The sequence below is a fragment of the Hemibagrus wyckioides genome, linkage group LG26, assembly GCF_019097595.1.
Source record: "Hemibagrus wyckioides isolate EC202008001 linkage group LG26, SWU_Hwy_1.0, whole genome shotgun sequence".
NCBI classification, from domain to species: domain Eukaryota; kingdom Metazoa; phylum Chordata; class Actinopteri; order Siluriformes; family Bagridae; genus Hemibagrus; species Hemibagrus wyckioides.
Window position 1 is genome coordinate 7,010,452 of NC_080735.1, and position 13,092 is coordinate 7,023,543.

General features: G+C 39.2%; 2 protein-coding genes across 2 annotated transcripts in view; one reads left to right on the forward strand and one right to left on the reverse strand.

Annotated features, from left to right (window-relative positions):
- gart (phosphoribosylglycinamide formyltransferase) overlaps positions 1–3,845 on the forward strand; it is a 37,574-nt gene extending 33,729 nt beyond the window's left edge. Inside the window, exons 18-22 of the mRNA XM_058380291.1 lie at positions 1,150–1,302; positions 1,587–1,717; positions 2,126–2,267; positions 2,934–3,049; positions 3,134–3,845. Of these exons, the coding sequence (XP_058236274.1) occupies positions 1,150–1,302; positions 1,587–1,717; positions 2,126–2,267; positions 2,934–3,049; positions 3,134–3,319 (728 nt within the window). The 3' untranslated portion in view covers positions 3,320–3,845. The remainder of the gene's footprint in view (positions 1–1,149; positions 1,303–1,586; positions 1,718–2,125; positions 2,268–2,933; positions 3,050–3,133) is intronic.
- Positions 3,846–4,647: 802 nt separating this feature from the next.
- Positions 4,648–12,463, reverse strand: n6amt1 (N-6 adenine-specific DNA methyltransferase 1). Its single transcript, XM_058380295.1, has 7 exons — positions 12,343–12,463; positions 10,390–10,541; positions 9,415–9,501; positions 8,301–8,391; positions 6,859–6,942; positions 6,135–6,276; positions 4,648–5,028 (listed from the first exon to the last, which is right to left on the reverse strand). Exons 2-7 carry the CDS (start codon positions 10,515–10,517, stop codon positions 4,907–4,909), a joined length of 654 nt encoding a protein of 217 aa, XP_058236278.1. The 5' UTR covers positions 10,518–10,541; positions 12,343–12,463; the 3' UTR covers positions 4,648–4,906.
- Positions 12,464–13,092: the final 629 nt, after the last annotated feature.

The window sequence follows — 13,092 nt, forward strand, 5'->3', positions numbered from 1 at the left end:
AGTGGGATCAGCGGAGATTACAACACAACTAGATAAATACACATGACATTTCTGCCATTTGTCAGACAATCATCCAGAGTGACTTATATTTATCTCCTTTTGTATACAACTGAGCAGTTAAGAGTTAAAGGCCTTGCTCATGGGGCCCAACTACAGCAGCTTGGTGGACCTGTGATTTAAGCTCGCAACCTTCTGATCACCTTAACCACTGAGCTACCACATCCCACAGACTATGGGTCAATCAGTCATTCACCTTTTCCCAATGTTTTTCTGTTTATCTATAAACCATACAAACACTTTATTATGAAACTGTAGGTTGCATAATCGTTATCTTTATAGAATATTATTTGAGATAATCAGAGTGTTGAAAGTGATTTCAGGAGATTTATGAAGACTTTTGGGAACCGAGGGAACCATAACAGAGTCGAGTTTTATGATCCTCGAATGCAGATGTGGACTGAAACTTCTCAGACCAGGAAACAAGCTCCAGTAAATATGCTGAACAGGAAGAGTAAAAGTTCATCATGTGTTTGTGTGTTTCAGCATGTCCTCATCAGTAGAAACACAGCTGCAGGTCAAAACTCTTTCGTTATGTTGTGCCTACATGCAGTCTGTGTAAAAGGAATGGAATGAACTTTTTGTTTAATTCATGGTCCTAGTTTTAGGATTAGATTCAGTGCTTAAAAGTGCCAAAGTGCTTAGATTATGCAGTTTATTTATTCATTCATTCATTCATTCATTTATCCATTTAGAATTTACTATGCAAATTGTTTTGTTTTTTAGGAAAATGATTTGAATTGGTTCAATTGTAAGCACAGGATTCACACATTATGTAATTATATTCTATGATGCTCATCTTCTACACACATGATCTGAAGAGGGCTTTGGCTGAATGCTTTGGCTTTGTATGATGACGTCAAGTGATGTGTTTTGGCCCAAACCTGCGGGAAAAAAAATCTGCAGTAATTTTGAAGACAAAAAGCAAGGTCCTCCGAATATTGCAGAGTAGCACATTCATTTACTGATCACAAAATCGTACAATCCTGTTACGGACTGGTGTACGTATAGATCATTAAGGTTACATCATAATCCATAATCTAGTAATTAATTTGGTTTTTATTTCATTTGTTTGGCATCTATGGCCAACAGGTGCAGAAGCTGTGGTCATTAGAAACCTGGAGCACAGTCTGAAAGCAGGTCCGAATCCGTCTCCTGACCCCAGTGTAGTGCAGAACGACGTGTGTCAGGTACAGTCCAGCTCTCGCAGGAGGACCAAAGTGGCTGTGCTGATCTCAGGAACAGGTGTGTTTTTTAATTTGTCTTATTATAATTACTAACTGCATTTCTGTACTAAACTGAATACATGTCAGTGATGATGGAGAGTCTCAGTGATGGTGATGGAGTCAAGCATAATAGCTCCTCTTCCACCTGGAAACATGTTAGATATGTATGTTCAAGGTTGGATTTAATAAAAAAAAATAGTGTCATGGAGTCCTGTGTGTTCTTGTAAATAAAACTCATGTCAGTTTACAGTACCAATGCAAGTTTGTGTATTGTACTGTATTTTGCTGTGTGTGTGTGTGTAGGCACCAATCTGCAGGCACTGATGGAGCAGGCGAAGAAGCCTTCCAGTTCTGCTGAGATTGTGGTGGTCATCTCAAACAGGCCCGGCGTGCTGGGCTTGAAGAGAGCCTCTATGGCAGGCATTCAGACACGGGTAACTCTCCGATGTTTGTCATGTTTGTGTTTTTAATACTGTCGCCCAAATTTCAGTACACTTACAGTAAAGTCAGATTTCTTGTGTTACCCGGATGAGATTCCCTGTTGAATCTGGTTCCTCTCAAGGTTTATTCCTCATCATCTCTGGGAGATTTTCCTCAGCACCGTCACCTCCAACTTACTCATTAGGAATAAATCTAAATTTTAAACTTTGTCTCAAAACTGCTTTACAAGAACGTAAAAAGTCAGAATAAAAATGACAATGTCCACTGATAAAATGCTATTCAAAGGAAAATGAAATGAATTCAAGCAAGCTTCCTTGAGGAAACATCCAAGAATATGATCTGAATTTTACTTTGGGACGCACCAGACTCCAGTCGTTTCAGATGTTTTTGTGCTTGTTCAGGTGGTGGACCATAAGCTGTATGGCAGCCGTGCGGAGTTTGACAGCACCATCGACCGTGTTCTGGAGGAGTTTGGAGTGGAGCTGGTGTGCCTCGCTGGCTTTATGAGGATCCTCACTGGGCCTTTTGTCAGAAAGTGGAATGGTATGGAACCAGACTTCTCATTTACCTGTGTATGTATTAGGAGCGGTGCTAGATTTAAGGGATGCTGTTGCTTCTGTTATTAAATAATGACCAAAAAAAAAAGATGCTATCCACCTGTCCATCCTGTGTTAACACCACTGTCTTTACTGTTCCATCAAATGCTTTATGGTTTGTCTAAACCTCATGTAAAACACTTAGTTAAATAGTGTAAATCAGAAGAAGGGTAACATGCCCCATACTCAACCTCCAGATGAACACAAAAATATGTTTAAATATTTCATAATTATTTCACTTTAATTTGGTTGATTAAAACTGATTCATATGGGTTATTTTCTACACAGTTGGATTTTTAGAAATAATCCTTTATGATTTTTTGTTTGTTTTTATGTTTTATTTTGGATTTCTAATATTTACAGTAGTTGTATCAATTGCATTATACAAATGATGCAGTTGTCTGCTTTTTTTTGGTAGGTTCATAGTCTGACCTGAAGTTTACTGTCATTTTCAACTAACAATCACAGTATTGGTCTAGATGAATGTTTAATTATAGTATCTATACTGCTATATTGAGGCATCTCCTTCATCTGTCATTGAATTTACCATGTTATGTTAACGGTGTCTTTGAAAAACCGTGCGCACCCTGACCAATGATTTTCTGTGTAACAGGCAAGATGCTGAATATCCATCCATCACTGCTGCCTTCCTTCAAAGGTGTGAACGCACAGAAGCAAGCGCTGATGGCTAGGGTTCGGCTAACTGGCTGCAGCGTGCACTTTGTGGCTGTAAGTTTGAGTAGCCTAATTTTTTGGGGGGGAAATAGCATCAAAACTAAGCTTGACCTTATTAATGTTATCTTGTATTGACAGGAGGAGGTGGATGCAGGAGCCATCATCGTACAGGAAGCTGTTCCCATCCTGACAAACGACACCGAGGACAGTCTATCAGAGCGCATCCGGGAGGCAGAGCACCGGGCCTTTCCCGCTGCTTTAGAGCTTGTAGCCAGTGGAGCAGTGAGACTTGGAGAAGATGGACACATCATCTGGAACCAGTAGCATGTGTTAGGACTTGAAATAAATTAGATTAAGAAATGAGACTAATAAATTAGACTAAAGTAGACTTAAGATAAGTGCTAATGTGATGGGTCCAAAAACAAACAAACCAGTACCTATGTCTGTGATTCTGAATTAGTCTCAATCACACAGAGTTCATTTAAGTGTCAATGTCCTGTGTTGATGTTAGTGTGTTCATTCTGCTCTGTAGAGATTTACACTAAAACCATTACATTCCATACTGAATAGAGAAAGCAGTTATATTAGTAAGTTAGCTGTTAAGAGTCCTCTTTCCCCCTTCCCCTTACTGTGATGCGCAGTAACAGACACTACTCAACATTCCTGATTCGCTTGCTGTGGAAGACGAATTGCATTACATATTAGAAATCGTCACTTTCTCAAAGACAGAAAAAGACGTCACGCTTACTGCTGGTGAGAAACTGCACTTCATTGTTGTAAAATTGTTCTTTGCATGTAAAAGCTGACACTGTGCCTCTGCCTGCTATGGATTATTAAATCTTGACCACTTCATCGTGTACTATATTCATTCAGATTCTTAAAACTCTGTCCATGTTTAACAGCAGGGTTTAAATTCAGACTCTGTCAAATAGTGACGAATGTTGCCTGATGTTTTGGAGTATTGTCTTTTAGAGATTAAGAAATACTCTTTGATATTTGTCTCTATCAAAATAGAGAGTTATGAAATAACTGTTTTAGAAAGATTCTAAAGAGACCTTCTTCCTGGTTTACACTAAATCTTTCTTTCCATCCTCATAACCACACACACTCTCAAAGCTACAGCATTTGTCTTCAATTCCTTCATCTCAGGATGTTTAAAGGACAAATAAATTCTCTTCATATGAAAACATTATTAAAATAGATTTGCCTTACTTCTTTATCAAACAGGGCATACAGCCAGTATAAAGACACGCCCAGTCACACCAGCAGCATCGCTGCTTCCATATTCAACATTTCTTTCAGTGAAGTGTGGGTTATGATTTAAGAAGGAAAAACCAACATATTAGGAAAGATTTAGACACAAGGAACTTTTGGTTTTGTCGTGTCTCTACTCTGATGAACATCCAATCGAATAAATGTGGTTTCTTCTTCTCAAGTCTTCTTCCTCTCACAACATCAAACAAGTCCTTCATCTTCAGAACTGCATCCTATTCTCTTGGGTGAGGTTAGTCTTCAACAGGAGGGCAGGAGGGAGGGAGGGAGGGAGGGAGGGAGGGAGGGAGGGAGGGAGGCACCACCACCTCCACCTCCACTGCCCTTCTGCCCCTTAGAGGCTTAAAGATACACAGAGGTCTAACACACTGAGAACTGAGCATCATTACTTAACTCTTTATCCCTTACAGGTGAGCTGTTAAAACTTCAAAAAGTTCTTTAAGGTCACACTTCACCAACACTGCAGCCTGACAAGATAAAGGCCATTGGGAAGTGTAAAGAAGGACAAGACATCTGTGTAATTGTATTTTTGAGATAACTGGAAGTCAGACACTAATTTTGACTCCCACTTCAGTCACTTTGCTCTGCTGCTGGAATACACAGAGGATTTCAGTCACAGTGTAAGTGTGCCTTCAGCTTTCACAGTCCCGTGATGTCACTCTTGCTGAAGCGCAGGATGGACAGCTTTTCTCTTCCTGCCTGACGAGACAGACGCACCTCTCCTCTTAACCCGGATTCAGCGAGCAGAGACAGAATCTCCTCTAGGAGAAAGAGTAGAACAGACAGGAAAATTGGAAGGCAATCAGTGCTGGAAATGTCAGACTGTTCAGACTACGGTTAAACCTCAGTAGAGGAACTTTCCACATTTGTAATTTAAAAGCGAGATTAGATACATTATTTCCTGATTTATATTATATATTTCTGCTATGTCCAGAGTAATGGAGAGTGTGGGAAAGAGGTAAAGAAGCGAGTGCAGGCAGGTTGGAATGGGTGGAGAAAGGTGTCGGGAGTTCTGTGTGATAGAAAAATATCAGCGAGAATCAAGGAGAAGGTGTACAGGACAGTGGTGAGACCGGCCATGCTGTATGGTTTAGAGACAGTGTCACTGAGGAAGAGACAGGAGTCAGAGCTGGAGGTAGCAGAGCTGAAGATGTTGAGGTTCTCTGTGGGAGTGAGACGGTTGGACAGGATTAGGAACGAGTACATCAGAGGGACAGCTCATGTTAGATGTTTGTGGGACAAAGTTAGGGAGGCCAGATTAAGATGGTTTGGACATGTTCAGAGGAGGGAGAGTGAGTATATTGGTAGGAGAGTGTTGGACATGGAGCTGCCTGGCAGGAGGCAAAGAGGAAGGCCAAAGAGGAGGTATATGGATGGAATAAATGAGGATATGAAGCTAGTGGGTGCAAGTGTTGAGGATGCAGAAGATAGGGATAGGTGGAGAGAGATGATTCGCTGTGGAGACCCCTGAAGGGAAAAGCCGAAAGAAGAAGAAGATTTTTGCTATGATATAGACCTGACGTGATACAAGCCAAATTCCCTTCATTCATCAACATGGAGAAAAAAAATTCACTTCAGCCACTCCAAGCAATGGGTATAGATGATCTGTTTCTCTGTAAAGCTTTCTTTATGTGAGTGGTTCATTATGTTATCAATGTAATATCATAATAACATTCTCCTGAAACAGATGAAAGTTGAAAGGGAAATGATGACAATCCGTGTGATGTGGTGAAAAATCAGCCGTGTCTGTAACATTAAACTAAAATCCCGAGCAGATAAGCCTTCAGGCTGCTATCAAGCTGCTTGCAGGATCTGCAGTGAGGCTTGTGATGAGCGTTAAATCAAACTTTCTCACAGATTCTCCTACCTGGATTGTTATCGGACACTGTGACCAGGTAGAACAGGCCCCGCTCGGATAATAGCTGTGAAATCATGGGGAAGAATCTGTCCATCACCTCCCTGCCTTTCTTTCCTCCTGCCCAGGATGCCTCAATGCCATGACTGCCCACCTGTGCACCAGAATTCATCAATATTAGACAGAAAGACACTGTATAGCTCATTACTGGTTCAGTGCTACTTTCAAGGGAAAGAAAAGGAAAAGGGACATTTGGAAAATATATGGGCTGATAAACATGTTGCTTTACTGTATCTCATGCTGCATTTGAATAGACACGTCTGACGCCTGACTAGGGAAAAGCAGAGAAACAGTCCTTCAACTCGGAATTCCGACACGTAAACGGGACGTTCTCCTCAGCCCCAAGTTCTGCAAGTGACGTCCAATACATTTTACACAAATTATCAGCAAACAAAATAGAATTTCTTCCTATTAAAAGAGATACGCAGTATGTACACTGTACAAAGTATTTGCTTTAGATTAGATACAGCACAGTTAGCTGGCACAGTTAAGCTTTTCTCCCCCACTTCCTATGTTGACTGCGGCACGGAAATCCGAGATTTACTTCCCACTTCTAATGTAAGTCGTATGCAGCATAAGAATTTCACAGCTAGAGTACGCAGCTCAGCAACCACCAGATTTTAACACCATTATTTTACAAACCAGTTCATCAATTAAGCAATTTAGTGAGTCCTACCTCCTCAGATGGGGTGACTACATATGGAGGGTTGAAAAGAAGAACATCCACCAGTCCATTCAGTCTGGGTAACAGACACTCAGTCTGAGGAACAACAACAAAAAAAACCTTCTTACATGCACATCAGTAGTGAGTAATAATGAAGTAGGTATGCTTGTGCAAAAGTGAAAAAGAAAATTGCTTGAAAAAGAGCTCTAATGAGGTTCATTATAAAGAAGAGGTCATGTGAATTGCAGCCTTCATCACGATCCATAGGATTGTATTTAGATATTTGCAGTATCTGTTTTAATCTGAATGAATTTGGTTAAAAATGAACTGTAGCAGGTGTTGCATTGGGGCATCGTTTTACTTTAGCTCATTACTCGCAATCATTAATGGTGTTTCGTTTGTGAACCAGTCAGGGTTTTTGAGTGGATCTTTTAAGTGGAAAAAATCGTTCTCATTCACTTCCATGTACCATGGAAATTTTTTATTCACTTAAATCCTGCATGTGTATAACCTGAGACTTGGCAGCTTTCTCCTGACTCAGGGCTGTGAAGAAAGCATGACGTGTTAAACAAAGGAGTCTGAAGGAGTGGGTTAGATCTTCAGATTCTGAACTGATAATTGTCCTTATCAATAAAATGGATGAACAAGGTGAACGAAAGAGGATCTGTTGACCCGCTGATGTCGGATTAGTTAATGTACGTATGTTCAGCTCACTGTCCTTGCTACAAGTAGAGAAAGAGGAAGGAACAGTGTGTGTGTGTGTGTGAAATGTGTTTAACACCAAGACAATCTTTATGCGTTGTGTTGTTCATGGTTTAATCAGCTATACATGAATGTGTAAAAATGACTAATGGTTGTTTTTTTTAAATTACTGTAGCATTGAAAACTACTTTAGACACATATGCACTATTTTTATTTTTATTTACTTATTTATATATTTATTTTCCACAAATTGCATTCTTATCCAATCAACCTGCACTGTTTATTAAAAATGACTGTCTTTATTGAAAATAAAATCAATTTTAATCGATCATAAAACTAAAAACGGCCACTCAAAATGGCCACTACTAACAATCATTCACTTACCAAACAAACTAACTAAAATGAACAAGCAGAATGAAGTGGAGGTTTATATAAACAGACAGAAGTGTTAATAAGAACAGTGCAGAGAAAATATCTGGCATGGAATTCTGCTTTAAAACTTCAACCAAAATGAAATGGCTTAATAAAACCTTTGCTGTGCTTCCGAACAGTACAGTAATTATTTCAAGAACCACGAAAATGCTTAATGCATAAAAACATGCTGATGACACGGCCGACTAACTGAACTGGATGTAGATGTAGTTACAACATTCAGGAGTCTCTTGGATGATACCGTGTATTGCAGTACTGCTTAAACATTTCTAGACAAATGGTGTAAGAGTAAGGAAAGCAGAGAGTTAAGCGTATCTCACCAAGTCAGTTATAACAGGCTGCAGGTGGAGGTTATTACAGCGAGACGTCTCCGCTGTGCACTGAGCCGCTGCCGGGTTCAAGTCAGTGCAGCTGCACAGAAGGCAAGGCACAATAAAAACATGTACAGACTTTTACCCAGATTGAGTTTTATATTACTCAAGTTTTACTCTATTACTCTAGTTTTATAGAGAAAACCTCTGGTGTGTCTCAATCAGCTCTGTAGTTCAGTAGTCAGGGTGCAGATCAGAGAGAAAAGAGAAAATCCCACAAAAGCATCAGATCTCCCTATTTTGCCTTACTGGAAATGACACCATAATTTTAAAAGCCTTTTTGGGGAAAAGCCGGTGGATAAAACGAACTGTCTGACAAATTTCAATCTGAGTATGTTGGGTCACGTTGCTGGGAATTGAGTGATCAGTGTCCTGACCAGTGCTGAGAACTGAGAACTGTACTGTGCTGGACATGGACACACACACACACACACACACAACACACAACACACAACTGAGAACTGCTCTCAACAGAGAACTGTACTGTGCTGGACATTGACACAAACACACACACACACACACAACACACAACTGAGAACTGCTCTCAACAGAGAACTGTACTGTGCTGGACATGGACACACACACAACACACAACTGAGAACTGCTCTCAACAGAGAACTGTACTGTGCTGGACATGGACACACACACACACACACACACACAACACACAACTGAGAACTGCTCTCAACAGAGAACTGTACTGTGCTGGACATGGACACACACACACACACACACACACACACACACACAAAATTGTCCTGTTTGCACGCATGTGTCACTTTACATTACACTTTATATTGATCCTGTTTACATGTTAACTTTAATATTTGCACTCACTGTTAACACTATAGCCCTAGAGCATAAATCCCCTCAAGTTGCCATCAACAGAAAAGCAGAAACACTGACATGAATAATTATTAATCAGAATTAATATTGCTAGTTTCTTTTTGATATCAGAAGACACAACACAGCTGTAAAGTTTTACTTTTGTTTTCCTTTGACAAATGAAGTAAAATGCTGAAGTTAAATAAAATACTGATGCCATGATCGTGCACATACTCACAGATACAACGCTTCAGCTCCAGTTAATGATGCCAGGAAAGCAGAGACCACACCCGAGCCACTGCCAACCTCGAGGCAGACAGCAGGCCTGAAACACAGAGGCAACAAATCACTTACTTACTGCATCAGTTACAAGGGTGGCACAAAAACATGAGAATAATTATGAATATAAGAATATAATATTTCAGAATATATTATTTATGTAATATAATATTTCAGAATATATATTATTAATTATTCAGAATATAAATTTTATATACAAATTTTATATATTTTATGTATTTTAATAAATTTAAATTTGTCTCTAATGAGCAAGCCAGAGGGGACTGTGGTGAGGAAAACCTCCCAGAGACAATATGAGGAAGAAACCTTGTGAGGAACCAGACTCAGAACCTGATCCTCATCTGAAGGACACCAGAGAGTGAGATTATATATCATTTCTTTTCTATAACAGTATTTCTTACTGCTGAAGTCATCAGATGTTCAATGATGAAGACTGAATCACAAAACTGACCGCTGTAACAGCAGTTCAAAGCCACAGTCTCCAAATGGTTCAATCCAGAGCAGTCCCAAATATCTCCAGGATCATCAGATTCATTCTTCAGATTCCAGTACAGAACAATAATACACCAGTCTTTATATGTTTATATTCTGTTAGAGTCACTGTGTTTATGTAAATCATAAATATGTTATCATTACCTTGTAACTTATCTTTTTATTTACCTCAAAGTCCTTAGAATCTCCCTTCAAATGGTATGTATTCCACAATCCGTAGGATTCCTCATATTATTTGTAACCCAAACACTAAACACTATACATATACATAAACTAAAATATCACAGTAACAAAGCATTTGCTGTCCTGCATTTGCACTTGACCAGGACTTACACAACTGCAACTGTCCAACACTTAAACATCTGGAAGAATTTAATAAAGTTACATTTACTACAAGAGCAAATAGAAATCTAACACTCACTTGCTTCGCTGCAGCAATTCAGCATCCTTCTCCAACGCATCAATCAAGAGGAAAGAGTCTTCTGCTGGCTCATATACCTCCGAGAAAGGCCCATGACCAGCATGGGAGTACAGAGGAGTCGGGTACATCAGCACGACATCGCTAACACATTCCTTTAAAAAAAAAAAAAAAAAATCAATCTCATATTATGTGGTTATACCCAAAATAAACAAAAAAAAAATGATCATGTCATCACCTGCTCTAACTGTCTCCAAGTCACACACACTTCTATTATTTTACTTGGTCATTTATCTTCTATTATTACTGCAAATTATTTGTTTTTATTGTATTTTTTGTTTTTTATTTATTTGTAAATTTCCCTTCGGGATGAATAAAGTATCTATCTATCTATCTATCTATCTATCTATCTATCTATCTATCTATCTATCTATCTATCTATCAAATACACACAGATGTTTTCATTTATTTGTATAGTTTATTTAAAACTATATCATTTTCAATGCAGCTGGAATATGAAAAATGCCAAGTTAAGCTTGTATTTTACAGAATGCAATTTTAATGCAAAAATAAGTTTAAAAAGCATAAGTTAAAAAGAAAAAAAAACATAAAAAGCATAAGTTGACGCAAGCTAAACAACACATTTCTGTCCTAGACTGCACCCAAATATAAGACTGCTGGAGAAGTATACAGTAAAAATGAGTTTAAATAAAAAGCTAAGAACAAATATCTTTAAGGTTATGTTTCTCACACCGTAAAATAGACTGAGACTGGGTTATACTGTCAGATGAAACAACAGTAGAGCTTTTTTTTGTCAAGAAACTCTCTAAGAAGAAGGATTCAGACTAAAACCTAATCCCACTGTCTGTCTGTTGGAGGTTCAATGATGTAGGCTTTTTTTTCCTTTAAATATTCTGGGAAACATATTAGGATATATGGCACCATAGACATAGTGTGATAAAAAAATATCAGCGAGAATCAAGGAGAAGGTGTACAGGACAGTGGTGAGACCAGCCATGCTGTATGGTTTAGAGACAGTGTCACTGAGGAAGAGACAGGAGTCAGAGCTGGAGGTAGCAGAGCTGAAGATGTTGAGGTTCTCTTTGGGAGTGAGACAGTTGGACAGGATTAGGAACGAGTACATCAGAGGGACAGCTCATGTTGGACGTTTGGGGGGACAAAGTTAGGGAGGCCAGATTAAGATGGTTTGGACATGTTCAGAGGAGGGAGAGTGAGTATATTGGTAGGAGAGTGTTGGACATGGAGCTGCCTGGCAGGAGGCAAAGAGGAAGGCCAAAGAGGAGGTATATGGATGGAATAAATGAGGATATGAAGCTAGTGGGTGTAAGTGTTGAGGATGCAGAAGACATGGATAGGTGGAGAGAGAAGATTCGCTGTGGAGACCCCTGAAGGGAAAAGCCAAAAGAAGATGAAGATGTCACCACAGACTCCATGAATTAACAGGAGACTTTAAATAAAAATCTCACTGACAAAAAGTTACCAAATGTGTTTGTTTTAATCGTCAATCCACAAATGGTTCATCGACCACAGAATCAAGGTCTTAAACTGGACATTTCAGTCACCAGAGCTAAACACCACTGAAATCCTGTGGGATGGTCTAAAGTGGAGAGTCCACAAGAGTGAGATAGATCACTCCTCCAGACACAGTCTCTCCAGATCCTCAATCCTGAGATCCAACATCATCATGCATTGATTGCTGCAATGCCATTTATTCTGAAGCTGATTCTGTCTGATCCAAAGTGCAGATCTGAGACTGAGCTGAAAGTTGCTTTCTTGAGGACCATCATAACGCGCACGAGACACCCTGCGTCATTCACCCCTGGACTGAACTACAGTCTCGCGCGCACTTACACCGTCATTACTCCACAAATCACTGAAACAGCAACAACATTTCACTCATTTTCTTGGTACAATACTCATATAAGATAAACTTACTGAATAAACAGCGTGTCCGCGAATAGCTCCTTCCCTCTTTTATTCACAATTGTTATGTAGGTCCACGTGCACGCCTTCCTCTTCCGGTTGTCAGTGATGCATTGTGGTAGTTGGAGTTTTCCTCGAGATCACCGTGCAGATCATTCTACATTAAAAAAGCATAAACCTGTCTTTAACAAAATATACTTTAATAAGAAATATGATCATGTAGAGAAATATTGTAGATATTGAATGTTCAGTATTACTGAACAGTTCAAATTTTGACATATTTATAATAAAGAAAGTAAATGGTGTCCATTGCCTTAAATATTTAATATTCTGCACTGTTTATAGGTTCCTGTTATTCCTAATGTTAGTGAATGTTTGTTTGTTCATGAACAAACTGGACTTAAGGAAAATCTGACCTTTACTGCAAAGCAGTTAACCTTCTCAACATCACATTGAGCATGTTAACTGCTTTGCACTAAAGGTCAGATTTTCCTTAAGTCCAGTTTGTTCATGAACACTCTGCAGAGTCTGTGCAGCTCGAGTGCTCGCTGTCATTAAAGCACAAAGGTACAAAATTAAAATACTAAAAACTGAAATTCACACCAATATTTCACTTCCTGTAACATTTCCCTCTATTGTGTGGGACACACACTCAGTCTGGCCCAAATGTCTGAGAGCACGAGTGGAAATCCTTCTAAATTAATGCAACATGACAAATAACATTATTGTATATTGTTAGAAATATTCACATGAATGAGTCTC